The sequence below is a fragment of the Ursus americanus genome, chromosome 3, assembly GCF_024610735.1.
Source record: "Ursus americanus isolate L20-20 chromosome 3, mUrsAme1.1.p, whole genome shotgun sequence".
In the NCBI taxonomy this organism is placed as follows: Eukaryota; Metazoa; Chordata; class Mammalia; order Carnivora; family Ursidae; genus Ursus; species Ursus americanus.
This window is the reverse complement of record NC_142129.1, coordinates 50,975,759-50,993,094: the sequence shown is the minus strand read 5'-3', so window position 1 is coordinate 50,993,094 and position 17,336 is coordinate 50,975,759. Positions and strand designations below refer to the sequence as shown.

Sequence of the window (17,336 nt, the reverse complement as noted above, 5' to 3'; positions counted from 1 at the left end):
TTTTTTCTTTTTTTTTTAAGAGAGGGAGAGAAGTGGGTGAGGGGCAGAGGGAGAGAATCTTTTTTTAAGATTTTATTTATTCGTGAGAGAGCGAGGCAGAGGAGGGAGAAGCAGGCTCCCCACGGAGCAGGGAGCCCAACACAGGCTTGATTCCAGGACCCTAGGATCATGACATGACCCAAGCCGAAGGCAGACACTTCACCGACTGAGCCACCCAGGCACCCAAGGGAGAGAATCTTAAGCAGACTCCATGCCTAGCTCAGAGCCTGACTAGGGGCTCGATCCCACCACCCTGAGATGATGACCTGAACCAAAATCAAGAGTTGGACATTTAACCGACTGAGCCACCCAGGTGCCCCAGAAATTTCGCTTTTTAAGGTGACACCATTAACATACACCAACAATGTCAGAAAATTCAATCCACTCCAACATGGCACCAAAGTAAGTCCCAATAACTTGGTAATATAAAGAGACATTTTCAGGTTGCACCCTTCAACATGTGCTAAATCCTTTAAGTAGTCTTCTTACATTTGCTTCAAGACTTTCAAAAGCTTGAATTTAATTTTCCTAACTTCCTCTTTTGCAAGGCTATTCAAACTACTGTGGGAGAAATAAAAATTTAAAAGTTTATGCTGGGAAACTGAAATGTTACTAACTAGAAAGATTTTTACTTCCCACAGCTTTAAGCTTCTTCTCATAACAGCTATAATATGGATTCAGGATTTGGTTTATTCAACTCTTGCAGGGGATTTCTCTGATTTTATCTTCTAACTTGTCTGTTAAATTTGTTTCCACTACCCATGTTTAGTTTCTAAGAATACTTTTTAAAAAATGATTATTTCATATAGCATTCTGTTACTGTTTCATGTTATCCTCTCTGAAGATTCTTTAACATTTTCTATACACTTGGTGTGTTTCTGTTTACCTTTTCTGTTTGCTTTGCTCTTTTCTGGTCCTTGGCTGCACACTTATATTTAAAGTGAGACTTGAATAAGTTGGTAATTTTTGTTTGTGAACGTGGGCCTAATTATCAAATGAGCTTGATCATATGATGAGGGATGGCCACCTATTTTTGTTGGGGAATCCAACAGATCTATAGATATTTTTCTGGGATGTTTGATTCTCAAAGAAATAATCTTCCAAAACCACCTACACCTTGGGTGCGGAGGGCAAGTTGGGAAAAAGGGGGACTGTAAGGCTGGCTGCAGGATTTCTGGAGCTCAGGCAGAGGACTGTACTTCACCACTGAATAAACATAGCTTGCATTGTCAGTACCATAACTTCCCTTCTGTACTTGATGTCCTGGACTCGAAGCCTCTCTTGTCCCCACCCTAGCCCCCTTTATTTTTCAAGGAAAAAACCTATTGCCCATCTGGTAGGGATAGCTGCCTCAGTGGGTGGATTTATGGAGCTAGATTCTAACTGCACCACATGGAGATTTTCAGTCTACCCTTCTATGGCACCTGGTGGCTCATAATTTGAGGCTTTTCAGCCTTCTCTAGGGACATCAGTGTGCATCTTTTAGGAATGTGACCTTCCTCCTCTAAGTAACTGACTATTCCTCCATGTGCATTCAGTCCTCACAAATTGTAGTTTGAGATTATGGTTATCTCCTAGTATAATCGAAGATGATGTTTTTGCTTGTTTTCTTACTTTGAGATGATTTTCAAGAGCAGAACTATTTTTACTTTGCCATCTTGAAATTAGAAGTTTCCTTCCTGTGACCCCACTCCTGATTTCCACCTACCCCTGCTCTAACTGATCACTACTGAATTCTGCATTCCTCCCCTAGGCTCCCATTGTCTCCCATTGTCTCATCAGCACTCCACCCAGATGATCTAAACTGGGATCTGGCCTTGCCTACTTCTCCACCTTCACACAGCACCATGCTCATTCTCATTTAAGCTTCAGCCACCACTGGCATTATTTTAGGTCTTTGATCCCAACAGAGTCCTTACACACGTTGGTCTTTGCATAGACAAGAAGTCAGTGGCCACTATGAGAAACTGGCTAATAAAAGGGAATTGCTCAAAATAAGTATGAATAATGGGAACCAAGTTTCTCACTATCAAAGGAGGAAGTTAGAAATACAGTCGGAAAATAAAATAAATTCTGTGATGTTGGGATATAAGAGGTTATTAGTGTAAACTCATAGTTTCTAATACATATACAGAAATATGTATTGATGTAAATGTATGTCTATAGTATGTATCTCCTAGCAATGCTCACAAAAGGGCTTGGGAGCAAATACCTCACAAGAGCAATGAGAAAATTTAAAGCTCAAAAATTGGCCTTTAAGTACCATTGAAAGACCCATGACTCCTGGAAGAAATGGCTGATTCTATGACTAGATCACAGAAAGTATAAGACTCTGGAGCATCTTTTGGGCCAAAGAGTAAAGAAGTGCTCAAAGAATTAATGGGCTGTGTCAAAAAACAAAGGAACTTACAGGTCTCTCACTGGCCAAATTGAGGATGATTTGAACCTCAAAATAATGATAGTAATAGATTATAACCCACTGAATAAAACTGGAAAATTGGAGACCATATTGATAGGAATAAATAAGTGAAAGAATCAAAAAGCTTGGGGTGGAATGGCATTTTTATACTTTCAATGTATCTCTTCACAAAATCCTTATTAATAACAAAGATGAAAAGAGTCATCGGCAGACACCACCTTAACCAGGTGATCAAAGTGAACACTTCAGGTAATGGGTCAAATTGAAATCGTGCACAACCTGAGAGGTGCAATGTGAACACCATGGCATCATTTCTGCGATAATCCTGCCAAAGATGCTTAAGCTGAATCCAATCACAAGAAAACATCAGATAAATCTGCACTGAGGAACTTCTACAAAGTAACTAGCTGTTAAGGTCTTGAAAGTCAAAGAAAGACTGAGGAAATGTTCCAGAATGAAGGAGGCTAAAGAAATATGGGTAAGGCTAAATAAATAAAAAAAGAAATATGAATAGGCAACAATAATTCTAAACTGGATCCTTTTCTTTTAAAGACATTGGGCAGGGGCGCCTGGGTGGCTCAGTCGTTAAGCGTCTGCCTTCGGCTCAGGGTGTGATCCCGGCGTTCTGGGATTGAGCCCCACATCAGGCTCCTCCGCTGGAAGCCTGCTTCTTCCTCTCCCACTCCCCCTACTTGTGTTCCCTCTCTCTCTGGCTGTCTCTCTATCAAATGAATAAATAAAATCTTTAAAAAAAATAAAAAAAATAAAAAATAAATAAAGACATTGGGGCATTTGGCAAAACATGAACAGAATTTAAGGATTAGATAGTAGTAATACATCAATATTAACGTCCTGATTATGGTAATTGTACTGTGGTTATTTAAGAGAATGTCTTCGTTTGTAGGAAATAAAGTATTCGGGTGATGGGGCACCAGGTTTGCAATATAGTCTGTTATACTGTGTTTGTTAATTTTCAATATGTTTCAAGATAAGTGAATTGATTTTTTTTTTTAAGTAAACTCTACAACCCAACGTGGGGCTTGAACTCAGGACCCTGAGATCAAGAGTTGCATGCTCTATTGCCTGAGCCAGCCAGGGGCCCCACTTTTTTTTTTTTTTAATAAACTAGGTTTAAATAAACTTGGGCATTGAGCTTACTTAAAATAAAAACTTTAAACTATGTTGTAGCAGTTATTCCCAGTGCTCCTGTAGATTCCACTGTACTCAAAATCCAAAGATGTGTGCATCTTAAGCCAATCATCTTAAATCACCAGGGACAAACCTGTAATCCAACAAAGTCATACTTATTGCCTCCTGGCAACCAAGGAGACAGCGAACCATAGGAATGGTAGGGTGTCTCACCATACAAAGGAAAAGACAACTGTAAGATTTGTGGGCTAGGTGGATTTTAGGTAAAATTTTATAAGCTCAAAGCAAAGCAGAGCTGTGTGCAAAGGCATCAACATCGGATCTGGACGGAGAAGTGGATATAGGATCATGTTACCTTGGAAACTACAAAATTAAGAAAAATACGTAATGTTCTTTACAGGATACCTTATCAGAAACTGCACCTGGGTAGAAATCGATACTGCTTCTCTGTGTCTAAGTGTCTTAGTTTCTCCAGGCAAGAGTGGGATGTTTCATTCTTACTGATACAATTTCAAACAGCAGCGTGTACATGGACTTTAAAGAACTAGCTTTCTCAGAGTGTAAGAATGTAGTGTTGATCCAAAGATGGGGTTATGATACTTTTCAGTTGCAGTCTGTCCTTGAAGGAAACACTGTTTCCTGTTCACCTTATAACTGACTTTTATCCGTTATCCACCTGACGAATGGCTGCGAGGATTTTTACTCTCAACAGTACAAATGAAAAATACAACTCGGTCTTTCAAACCACAACTATTCCACCCCTCCAGAGCCCTGCTGAAAATCTAAATTTCCTTAACCTGCTTTCCTCTCATTTCGGACCCTCAAGCTTTCCTTGAAGTCCGACGCCCCGCACCACGCACAAACGCGCCTCTTCCTCCACGTTAACCATTCAAGCATTCCGCTTTCCCAAGCCCAACTCAGTGAGTGGGGGCCGCCCCGCTCTTCTCAAATCCTATTGGGTAAAACCCACGCCTCTCATCCCAGGGCAGGACAAGAGAGAGAGGGGGGCGCGAGAAGATGACGTCACGGTAACAGGGAGGGACCTTCGGTTGCTTTGGGCTCTCCGTCCGCTGAGGGTGCTGACTGAAGGCCGTTCCGTGGGCGACGCCGTCGCAATGACCATTTGTCAGTTCTTCCTTCAAGGCCGGTGCCGCTTTGGAGACCGGTGCTGGAACGAACATCCCGGCGCCGGGGGTGCGGGCGGAGGACGGCAGCAACAGCCCTCAGGTGACGTTCTCCTTTATCCTCCGCGGCTGGTGGAGCAGGGGAAGGCCTGGCGCCAGCGCCGTCCGGCTGAGAACCGGCGTCCGGCGTGGGGCCCGCCGCTCGGCACAGCGCGGCGGCGCACCCGTCAAGTGACGCTGACGTGCCCGCGTCGTCCCTTTTTCGGCCCCGCCCACCGAGCCCGGCTCAGGTTCTCTCCGCTGCTCCTCTCGGCTGTGTAGGGATTCGGCTGATTGTTGTTGAGGGGATGAAGACAGGGTACTAATCGAAACAATGTGTTTAGGTCGGAAGTACGTGTCAAAACTACCTTGTCTGTGGGTGGTAATGGTCTGGAGAATTGGTGTAGGTCGACCCAGACGCCTCCTTGCCTTCTGGGTACTGGTTTTTTTTCCCTTGACACCCAAAATATAATTTTTACTAAACTTTTTTTAAGAGGCTAGCAGCTGGGGTCAAAGCCTGGATTCTTAACGCTAGTTGGGGAAGTCGCAGACTCCTTTAAAAAACCTAATAATAGCTGCAAAGCTATACCGTATGCTCATAACAGTGGAGGTAAAACTGGAAGGGTGGGTTGCCCAGTTAAGAACTCTGAGCTATGAGGGAAGGGGGTGTGGAGGACCGCGTTGACCTACTTCCTGGGTCTAAGTCATTGTCAAAATTTTTGGAATTATTTAAGCCACTTGCGGACGATGTAAGGACTGTGTCCAAGGAGAGGAGGGATCGGAAATGAAACCACGCAACACAAGGTTTTACAGGTCAGATGAATAGTTAGGTTTTTATTTTCTTAGGATTGAAACTTAGTACTTAAAAGTATCAGGAAGTGGGGCGCCTGGGTGGCTCAGTTGGTTAGGCGTCTGCCTTCGGCTCAGGTCGTGGTCTTTGGGTCATGGTCTTGGGGTCCTGGGATCGAGCCGGCGTCAGGCTCCCTGCTCGTCAGGGAGCCTGCTTCTTCCTCTCCCACTCCCTCTGCTTTTGCGCGCGCGCTCTCTCTCTCACTCTCTCTCTCTGTCAAATGAATAAATAAAATCTTAAAAAAAAAATATCACAAGATGCTGACACCCCTACCTTCCCCTTCCTTCCCTACCCTCTTTTAGGACTGTTCATCTGACCCTTAATCTACGTTGCGTTATGGTTTCACGTCTGATCCCTCTTCTTGAAGACAGCCCTTTTGCATCACCCACTATTAGTCTTGTGAAATATTTCAAACCAAAAATTAGGACTGTGGGTCTGATAATTGTGACTGTATTTCCTGGAAAAGTGTTACTTAATAGTTGACATTCTGTGGATATTCACTCTAGATGTAGTAATTAGAAAATATTGAATGGGTTGATGGATGAAGAAAGTATAAATAAAACTCATCAAGTAAACAGTATTTATCTCCCAGAAATGAATGCTTCTATAATTAATAAGTGAAGGCCAAAAGCTATATACAAAGGAAAAAAATGAACTATTTCAGTTGTGTCATCCCCCCCAAAGGATTTGGAACTTCAGAAAAATAAAATATCATTAACCCTTAAATGAGGGATCTGGCCCAGCAATCTGTTCCTTTTTCTCTTGGGTTTTATTAAGTAGTTTTAGAGTTGGGAGATGAATTTTCATGAAGGAATATATCTCCCATCATTCCAGTTTTTAATATATTTCATGGCATATCTCTTAATTCAGGCAGAAACAAGGCAAATTATCCTGGCCCCATCTAGAAAGCGATGAGTAAATGAGGTAGTTTAAGTGATAAGATTTTTTATTTATTTATTTTTAATGTATTTAAGATGTTTTTTAATTTATTTGACAGAGAGCACGAGTAGGGGGAGTGGCGGGCAGAGGAAGAGGGAAGAGGGAGCCTGATGAAGGGCTTGTTGCGGGACTCAATCCCAGGACCTTGGGATCATGACCTGAGCGAAAGGCACATGCTTAACTGACTGAGCCACCTAGGCACCCCAAGATGTTTTACAGAGACAGGAAGAGAGTCCTATTGTCTCATTGTGATAATTATGAAATAATAGAATTTGCTAATAGAACTGAATGCATTTTATTCACATGTAAATTATAATCACCCTGTGGAAGATAGGTGGGTAGGTGGTGTTTTCCCAGAGGGAAGACTAAGTCAAATAGATTTAAGCATCTTTTCAAAGACGGAGAGTAGAATCTAATTTTTTATATTCAACAAACTCTTTAGTGCATTGTCCATTTTTCAGACTTTACTACCGTATAGGCCCCAGTAGGAGAGCAAAGAATGATAAAAGACAGCTTTTTATCCTGAAGGACTTATGATTTAGGATACATCCTAAATCTACTATCAAGCAATTATTTACTTAATAAGCTTATATCAGCTGAACTTACTAATATATCATTATTTTTCTATGGATTTGCAGTCCTCTCAATCTTGTTAAACAAAAAATGCCATTAGACCATTACATGATTTGTTGGTTACAAGTAACTAAGTCAAAAATGAAGAGTTTTGTGATTTAAAATGAGTGGAAATGTGATACTTGTTGAATCTTTGTATAATGTCTGCACATTGTAAGATAATATAATGAAATTTTTAGACATTTAAAAGAGGAATTTCCCATAGAATTGTTTTATTGTTTATTTTCAGGTAGTAACAGACGTGGGTGGAATACCACCAGTCAAAGATATTCCTGTGTTATCCAGCCATCCAGTTTCTCCAAGTCAACACCATGGGGGGGCAGCAGAGATCAAGAAAAGCCATCTTTCGGTTCCTTCGATTCTGGAGCTTCAACTAGCAGGAACAGAGGATTTGGATTGTCCCAGAACCCATTTGCTTCACCCAGCTCTGATGGGCAGAAAGATGAAAAGAAACTTCTGTAAGTGGAAGCCTTCAGAGAAATTACTACTGATTTGCTAATTTTTTTCAAAAGTACCTACGGTATTTTCTTTAAAAAAGAAGTAATACATTATTAAAAAATCAGAATAAGCAGAAGAAAAAGCACCCATGATCCTATCACTCAGAGATAACCACTATTTTGCATATGTCGTAGTATATTTTATTTCACTTAAAACTATGTCACCTTTCCATACCAGCACAGTGACTTCTCAGGGCTAATTATGCTTTTTCCATTTTTCTATTGATAATCCCATATTGTGAATATCTTTCTAAGGTAGTTCTGCTTAAGTTTGTTGTAAATTATTAGTTCTTTACAAAGTATGAGGTAATTTAAAGCAATTTTTACTCTTGATGGTCACTTACAGCATCTGGTATTTTTCTTTCTAAAACTTTTACTTCAGCTACTCCATTGAAACTGGTTTCATTTGGTTTCCTTCATTACTGTGGAGTCCCTATTATTTCCTGAGCATGGTAGAATGTATGACTCTTGCCAAAATAGTCCCTGGCTCTCTGTAACTGTTGCCTCAGCTCCCAGGACAGAACTTAAATATAGTCATTAGTCTTTTATTTCCTATAATAAATTAGAATGAGTGGTAAACATTTTGAGCCATGTATCATATACAATTGGTTTTTTTTTTTTTTTAAGGTAAAAAAGCAAACAAAGCCCTCCTTCCTATATTTGATGTTGTAAAAATCCTGAATTTAATACAGTATCTCTGTGGTAGCTACCCTTTTATTGATTGTAGCATTCTGGATGGGGGAGGGAAACATTTAATTTAGAGTCAAATCTGTCCACAGCTTTGCCAATAAATTAACTATGTGGGCATGGGTCTGTTTTCCCCTTTTGCAAAATATGAGAATTAGACAAAATGATCTCTAAAGTCCTACCCACTTTAAAAATTTTATGGTTCTATATTACTTAACATGGTGCTTTCTGTCTTTTTCCAGTTAAATGATTATTGATGTTTATGATAATGAACAAAGAAAAATTAAGTTAGTATTATATATTTTATTATATTTTAGTTCTTTAAAATATGTATAGTTTGATAGTTCTCACTTACTAAATATATTGGTTAATGGTTCAGTTTACTGGAAAACTGAAGCTATGAACTTCTTTGATATAATATTTAAAATCATGAAATATAGTTCTTAGTCCATAAATTGTGCTTTAAAGAATACTCTTCAGAAAATACAATGGGAAAAATCTAGGGGCACCTGGGGGCTCAGTCAGTTAAGCATCCAACTCTTGATTTCAGCTGAGGTTGTAATCTCAGGGTCCTGAGCTTAAGCCCTGTGTTGGGCTCCACCCTCAGCGAGGAGTCTGCTGCTCCCTCTCCCCCCCCTTTGCATGTGTGCTCTCTCTCTAAAAATAAATAAAATCTTTAAAAAAAAAAAAAAAGAAAAAATCTGAAATTATATATTTACTACAATTTAAAATTTTAATCATTGAAAATTATAAACAATAAATTTTAACAAGCAGATGAAAAAGATCCTTTGCTCTTTTTTTTCCCCCAGGGAAGGAATTATAAAAGATATGGAAATTTGGGAATCATCAGGGCAGTGGATGTTTTCTGTTTATTCGCCAATGAAAAAGAAACCTAATATTTCAGGTAATTGAGAAATTGTATGTTTTTATATACATTTTACAACTCTTATTTTCTAAAACCAAGATCATGCCAAGTAAACTAACCACAAACTTAGCTACAGTTAGGAAGGTTTGGACATTGTTTAAAGTATATCAGAGATAGAGATTAGAAGATACAGTTTTGTTTTGTTTTGTTTTTAGAAGATACAGTTCTTTTAAGATACGTAGTTCTCACGAGAAGATACTGAATCAGTACCCACCACAATTCTAATTCTGTAAGCCCCCAAAGAGTCTCTGCTTTCTTGCTTCCCTATAGGTGCAACTTCAGAACCTCTTAGCTGCCTGCAATGAATAGAAGACTCACATCCTACTTGCCATTAAGGCCTTGCCTGCCTATTCTGTTCTCCCTTTCCTCCCTATATTTCCTTCTAAAGATAGTTATTTTTTGTAAAGCATGTTGAGACCTATCCTGGAGATAATATGTGAACGTAAAGAGCTTTAGATGGGCCACAGGATAGCATTTCTTTAGAACACCCTTTTTCCTCCTGTTTTCTTTGGTCCATAGTCCCTAAGCCCTTTCTGAGTGGAAACCTAGAGCACCACACTTTTGGTTTTTTTTTAAGATTTTATTTATTTATTTGACAGAGAGAGACAGCCAGCGAGAAAGGGAACATAAGCAGGGGGAGTGGGAGAAGAAGAAGCAGGCTCCCAGCAGAGCAGGGAGCCCCATGTGGGGCTCGATCCTAGGACTCTGGGATCACGCCCTGAGCTGAAGGCAGACACTTAACAACTGAGCCACCCAGGTGCCCCAACACCACACTTTTCTAATCCCACTTTGGGTGGTCCAGGACCTCTGCCCCATTGAGTAAACAGCAAGTACCTAGCAGATGAGAGCCCTTGCAGTTCCTCAGAACTCTGGAATCCCTGCTCTGTCTCAGCTCTACCTGCTCATTCCCTGTGATCATTGGTGTCACACCAGTCCTTAGTTATTTATTCACTCAGTCGTTCACTTACAGAATTTCTTTTGTGCCAGGCCCTATTCTAAGTTCTAATGAGCAAGGCAGACAAGGTCCTTCCCTTACAGAGCTTATGTTCTTGAGGCAGGGAGACAATAAGTAATACAAATAAATAAGATAATTTCAGTAGTGGTTTTTTTTTAGATTTATTTATTTATTCCAGAGAGAGAGAGAGACAGAGTGCACGAGCCAGGGGAGGGGCAGAGGAGAGGGGGAGCAGACTCCCTGCCGAGCCAGGAACCCAGCACAGGGCTCGATCCCACAACCCGTGAGATCAAGACCTGAGCTGAAACCAAGAATTGGACACTGAACCAACTGAACCACCCAGGCTCCCCTAAAAAATAATATTTTTAGTATCTGAATATTCCATTTAATATTTGGGACATAATTATATTAAAAAGTATTTGTTATATATCTGAAATTCAAATTTAACTGGGCATCCTGTATTATTATTTGCTAAATCTGGCAACCCTATTCCTGAGACCCTTTTAAAGGCTCAAAATTCAATTTTCTTAATAGTACTAAGACATTAATTGCCATTTTCACTCTGTTGACATTTGCACTGTTGGTGCAAAAACATTGATGAGTAAAACCCCTTGCATCTAAGCATGAATCAAGGCAGAGGCAACATACTATACTAGCAGACTATAGTAGTCAATGCAAAAAAAAATGTTTAAGTTTTATTTATTTAAAGGATCTCTACAGCCAGTGTGGGGCTCAAATTTACAACCCGAATCGAGAGTCACATGCTCTTCTGACCGAGCCAGCCGGGCACCCAATAAAAATTTTTATTTTTCACTTAAAATTTTTGATAAAGAGGTAAAAATATTGATTTTATTAATCTTGACCCTTGAGTGCACACTTTTTTCATCTTTGTGACAAGATGGGAAGTGCACAGAAAGTGCTTCTGCCACATACTCACATGATGGTTATCTTGAGGGAAGGCACTGAAGTTATCATTTGAGTTGTGAGCTGAACTAGCCACTTTTTTCACAGACAATTTTTACTTGAGAGAATGATAACTGGGGTTATCTAGACTTAGGTATTTGGCAACATTTTCTAAAAAAACTAATGAAGTGAACCCGTCACTTCAAAGAAAACAACTGACTGTTTATTGCCAGTGACAAAATTCAAGCTTTCAAGTGAAAATTATGCATGGCTGAAAAATCCATTCCAAGTGTAAGATGAACCACTGGATTTAATATCATAGTACAAAAAGTTAATTAATATGGTTTGAGTTTGCATTATAGCTAACCTTTAAGAAATTACAACCTGTCAAGTTTTGGTGTAGTGTGAAAGAAGAATATTACAACAGATTGAATGTAGAAGCAGATGTAATAATCCAGCAGTCTTCTATTAAAGTCAAACGTTAAAAAAATTTACAAACAGACCTCTGACTCTTTCCCTTTCAGCAAAAAGCTGATGACTCACTGAAAGTTCAGAAGAGGGTTAACATTTTTTAGCAATAAAATATTCTTAAATTAAGGTATATATAAAAAAATTTACAAACATAAGACAATGATGCTCATCTCACTAAGTTTTTATTTTTTGCTTGAAAAATAGTCTTCATTTATGTTGATGTGTAATTGGTTCCTTTTTTTTAAGATTTATATATTTGAGAGAGAGAGAGAGTACATGCAGGGGGAGTGGCAGAGGAAGAGGGGGAGAAAGAGAATCTCAAGTAGACTCCAAGCTGAGTGTGGAGCATGACACAGGGCTCGATCCCACAACCCTGAGATCATGACCTGAGCCAAAATGAAGAGTTGGACGATCAACCGACTGTTCCACCCAGATGCCCTGGTTTCTTATTTTTATGTGAATTAATAAATATGTTCTATATTTCTTATTTTTCATTTTAAATATGGTAAATATTGACATATATAACCTATGTAAACAAAAGCTCTTTGGGATTGTTTAATGATTTTTGAGAACATATTTGGGTCTTGAGACTAAAAAGTTGGAGAACTGCTGTCCTGATTTTTTTTTTTAAGATTTTATTTATTTGAGAGAGAGGGAGAAAGAGAGAGATCACGAGCAGCAGGGAGAGGTAGAGGGAGAAGCAGACTGCCTGCTGAGCAGGGAGCCCGATGCAGGACTCAATCCCAGGACCCTAGGATTATGACCTGAGCCAAAAGTAGACACCTAACCTACTGAGCAACCAAGGCTCCCAGCTGCTGTCCTTAGACATCAATTATAATGAATTAACTTTTCCTGTGCATCTAAAATGATACTACTTTTGTCCCCTTGAGAGAATTGAGAAAATAGTCACATAATTTTCCATGTCCTGTGGTTCAGAGGAGGAACAACTGGAAGGAGGAGAAAGTAACTGGAGGGACAGTATTCCTTTAGTTAGGGTGGTTATCCATTCTTAGGAGACAGTATTGAAGCTGAGTCGTAAGTGAAAAGAAGGTGTCACTTATTGGAATATTTGGGGAAAACATTCCTGGCAATAGGAATAACTAGTGCATAGGCCCTTGTAGGAATAAGATTGGCAAGTTTGAGGACCAGTGAGACCTGAACCGCTGGAGGAGAGTGAACTAGGGAAAGAGTCAGAGGACATAACGCCGTGGAGTCAGCCAGAAGCCAGGTCATGTTGGGCCTAATTGTACTAGGTAGCCATGTGGAACTTTAAGCAGGAGAAGGACATGATCTGATTAGAAAAAACTCACTTGGACGATTGTATGAAAAGAAATGGTGTGTAGGGAGTGGCGGGGGTGGGAAGCAAAATAGAGGCAAGGATATGAGTTAGGAGATAAATGCTCGTGACTACCCAGGTTATAGTTATTAGTAGTGGAGACAGAATTGGTCAAATCCATGTTCCGTTTTAAGAGTAAGAACTGGCAGGATGCTGATTAATTAGATGTGAAGAAAGAGAAATGCAATGGGATTCCTAGATTTTTTTGGCCTGAACAGTTAATAAAGATGGTATAAAGATAAGTTATTAGGAGAATCCAAGGTTCTGATTTGAACGGTTAGTCTTTTCTTTATTCTGGGGTGTGGGGTCCATGGAGTTAGTGATATCTGAGTTACAAGCTAATTCTCTGTAGAAAATATCCTGAACATCCTAAACTTTCTTAAAAGTTTTCCTAATTATAAACTTACCAGCTGTTACCATAAAAAAACTTGAAAAACACAGAAATATGTAAATAAAAGAAAGATCACCTGATCTCATAGAGATAACAAATACTACATTTTAAAGTCTTTCTTTCAGAATACGCACACACAACCATATTTCCTGTATACATATAAATATATAAAATTAAGATCATAGTCTAGTTTTGTATTCTACTTTGTTGTTTTCAGTTTGTCTCTACTACTAAAAATACTAGAATGAACATCTTCATATATAAAACTCTTTGTTTATATGTCTAATTATTTCCTGAGGTTAAATCCTAGAAATTCTACTAAGGGCAGAAGGTGTGAACATATTTAAGGCACTTGATGCTTATTGATAATTTTCCTCCCAGAAAAGTATCTTTTTCATTCCCTTAAAGGCAATTCAGGAGAATATCCATTTTACCACACCCTTAATAACAATAAATACCATCCATTTTTAATTTTTGCCATTAAATAAAGTATTTTATCTCTATTTTTAGTTGTATTTTTAAAATCAACTTTTTTATTTCACTTATTTACTGGCTATTTGAATTTTTTTGTGAGTTGGGTGTTTATTGTCTTCGCCCATATTAACTTATTTTTCTTATTGATTTGTAAGTACTATTTATACATTGACATTAGCTCTTCTATCATATATGTTGCAATCACGGTTTTCTCAGTTTACCATTTGCCTTTTAATTTTGCTTCTTATAGTTTCTGGCATACAGAATATTTTTTAGACAATTTTGAATGTATATGTGGTCAACCCTTTCTTTCTTTGTTATTCCTTCCATTCCATTTATCTTTAGAAAATTTCCCCCTTTGAAAATCAGATATCCAAGTATATTTTATTCTAATTTTATACTTTGTTCAACATAAGAGTATAGGCTTTGAAATTTTTCCTTATGATTATGAAAGTTTTCTTATGATCAACATCAGCATATTTTCTTGTCTAGCACTTCTAGCTTTACTATACTATTAAAAGTATTGGTATTTATTTTAAAGATTCCAATTGATTCCTCACTTCAGGTTTTACAGACATTTCACCAGAGGAGTTGAGGCTTGAATACCATAACTTCTTAACCAGCAATAACTTACAGAGTTATGTAAGTTTGTTTCCTATTCATCTACCTTGATACCAGATTAGCTGTTAATTACTGTCTTCTCTGTTTATAGTGGCTTGCTTGTATGTTGGCAAAGTGGATGAGGTCTAAATTTTTCTCAAGACAAGGCTTTTTTTATTTTCTAAATTACTTTCTTTGAAATTGGTTGGTTATCTAAAATGGTAATAATATATTTTGACTATATAACTAGGAATGTCACTATTTTTATTACAAATTTTCCAGCGATCAGTTGTAGAAGTCAGACCCTTTCATCATTTGACATTTATGGAGCGTCTCTTAGGTGCAGACACCATGATGAATGCTAGAAAAACAAAGTGAAAAAAGACAAGTCTGTTTATACATATTAACATTCCCACGTATGTCAAAAAATACAAATAAAAAAGCTGGGCTTGAATAAGTTTGGTGCCTAAAGGAAGTGACATAAGCTGTATTTTTGTGTTGTCTACAGTCATGATCAAGCATTTCAACTAGTACACATGTTTGCCTCCCATCCAGATATAACTCTCTCTGTGCTGCCACATACTTGAGATTCTCAACCAGGTGACACAAGGAGTTGGAGAACAGGGAGGGAACTACAGCTGGAACATCTTGGGCAAATTGTGCAAGTTATGGGCCATAAAATGTTGTATAAACTTTTTGTGATTTTGGCAAATAAAGACATGAAGTTGTTGGAGAAACAAACTTAAACACTCAAAATTGACTCATTATTTTTCTGTCTTCTCTCTTCAGCTAAATTCCCTCCAACAGTTAATAAATCAGTGGAGAAACAGAATAAATGAACTGAAGAATCTAAATACATCAACTACCATAGCCTTGGTGAGTATTAGAGAGTTTTCTACGGGAAGTATCTTATCTGTTGCTTTTTGCAGAGAATTTCACTTTGGAAAGCAAAACTAAAATTCTCTGTCAGGAATTATGATAGACACATTCTCAAAACTGTATCATCATTTAAAGTCACAGACCTGGAATTGCTTTCTCTTTGTTCCGTAATCAGAAAAGCACAGATAACTGCTTTCCTAAAACTATTTTTAGGGTAGAGTTTTTTACTTTGGTGGTCTAGTTTTGAAAATACTACATAAATTCAAATATAGATAGTTATCAGCATTTACAAAGTAATTGCTCTGAAAAATGATCTGAATACACGTTTAGACTAATGTATACTTTTGTGACTAAAAAACACCATATGTTCCCTGACTTATACAGAAATGCCTTTAGTACATATATACCCACTTGTCTCCAAAGATACATGGTCCTGACTGCAGCATATTCATTATCTCTGTCGATAAAGTTATGATGTTTTATTCCCATAAAAACTTCTTAAGAACCTTATTTTGAAATAATATTTTTATAGTTTCCCAGGTGATTTATGTTTCTGCTTTTCTGAAAAGGGTATGAGAGTTGTAGTTGCCTAACTTAGTAAATGACTATGTGACAGTTCCAGCACCCCAACCGTTTCTTAAATATGTACTTCTTAAACAGTTAGACTCTTGGGTAAACTAATTTTTTTCACTGTTTAGTTTGTTATGATGCCATTTAAATTTTGTAGGACTTCTTGGATGTATTCTGTCCCTGAGTGAGAGGTGGCCCACCATCACCACTGCTAATGCAGAAGCGATAACTGAGTGCAAAGAACTACAGAACTTCCCTTGGGGTTAGAAGTTCCTTGCACTTTTCCAGCCTTCTAGGGGCCCCTGCATAGGTGAGGGTCTTGGACAGTCCACCCACAAGGGGCTTAGCATGTATCAGTAGTTCATTCTTTTTTTTTTTTTTAAAGATTTTATTTATTTATTTGACAGAGAGACAGCCAGTGAGAGAGGGAACACAAGCAGGGGGAGTGGGAGAGGAAGAAGCAGGCTCCCAGTGCAGCAGGGAGCCCAATGCGGGGCTCGATCCCAGGCCCCTGGGATCATGCCCTGAGCTGAAGGCAGACGCTTAATGACTGAGCCACCCAGTAATTCATTCTTTATGCCAAGTAGTTCATTCTTTGTTCTTTTAATCTAGGGTGGTATGTATTTAATATGTTTATCTATTTACCTGTTAATGAATATTACACTGAGGGAGAGAAGCCAGACCAAAAAAAAAAAAAAAAAAGTGCATACTATGTGATTTCATTTATATGAAAAACTAAATAAAACAAACTTCATCAGCGTGCCTGGGTGGCTCAGTCATTTAAGCATCTGACTCCTGATTTCAGCTCAGGTCATTATCTCAGGGTGGTGAGATCAAGCCCTGCATGGGGCTTTGCGCTCAGTGCAGGGTCTGCTTCAGATTCTCTCTCCCTCTTCCTCCTGCTCACTCTCTCTCTCTCAAATAAATAAATTTTTAAAAATCTTTAGAAAAAAGAAAACAAGCCTCATCTATAGTGATAGGAGAGGAGTCGTTCCCTGTATCCAGGGTTTGGGAGAGGCTTGACTGAAAAGGAACACAAGGGATCTTTTAGAGGTGATGGAGATGTTTTAAATCTTGATTGTGATGGTGGCTGTAAGTTTGTCAAAACTCATTGAAATATATATATATGGCGGGTTCATTTTATTGCATATAAACTATACCTCAATGAAGTTGATTTTTATAAAATGCTATTGAGGCTTCCAAATGAGAGAAATGATATCTGTTTGCATTGATTAGGAAAAGATTATTGGAGGTAAAGAGTGAGAAAAGTTCCTCGAAAGGGAGATCAAAGGGGCACCTAGGTGGCTTAGTTATTTGGGTGTCTGTCTGGCTCAGGTCATGATCTCAGGGTCCTGGGATCAAGCCCCTCATCGGGCTCTGCTCAGCAGGGAGTCTGCATCTCCCTCTCCCTCTGCCCCTCACCCCCCTCCCCGCTCATGCTTTCTCTCTCAAATAA

At 38.7% G+C, this 17,336-nt stretch overlaps 1 protein-coding gene across 4 annotated transcripts in view; it reads left to right on the top strand.

The window, feature by feature from the left end:
• The first annotated feature begins 4,629 nt into the window (after positions 1–4,629).
• NUP42 (nucleoporin 42) overlaps positions 4,630–17,336 on the top strand; it is a 32,704-nt gene continuing 19,997 nt past the window's right edge. For 2 of the 4 annotated variants that reach the window (XR_015723934.1, XM_045793041.2), the window contains exons 1-5: positions 4,630–4,834; positions 7,422–7,650; positions 9,186–9,280; positions 14,397–14,473; positions 15,221–15,307. Coding sequence is in view for 3 of the 4 variants with exons in the window: in XM_045793041.2 (XP_045648997.1) it covers positions 4,723–4,834; positions 7,422–7,650; positions 9,186–9,280; positions 14,397–14,473; positions 15,221–15,307 (600 nt within the window). In the remaining variant the exon portion in view is untranslated. Of the gene's footprint in view, positions 4,835–4,977; positions 5,122–5,504; positions 5,584–7,421; positions 7,651–9,185; positions 9,281–14,396; positions 14,474–15,220; positions 15,308–17,336 lie in introns of those variants that run through there. The other 2 variants (XM_045793043.2, XM_045793042.2) reach the window with 2 other exon arrangements.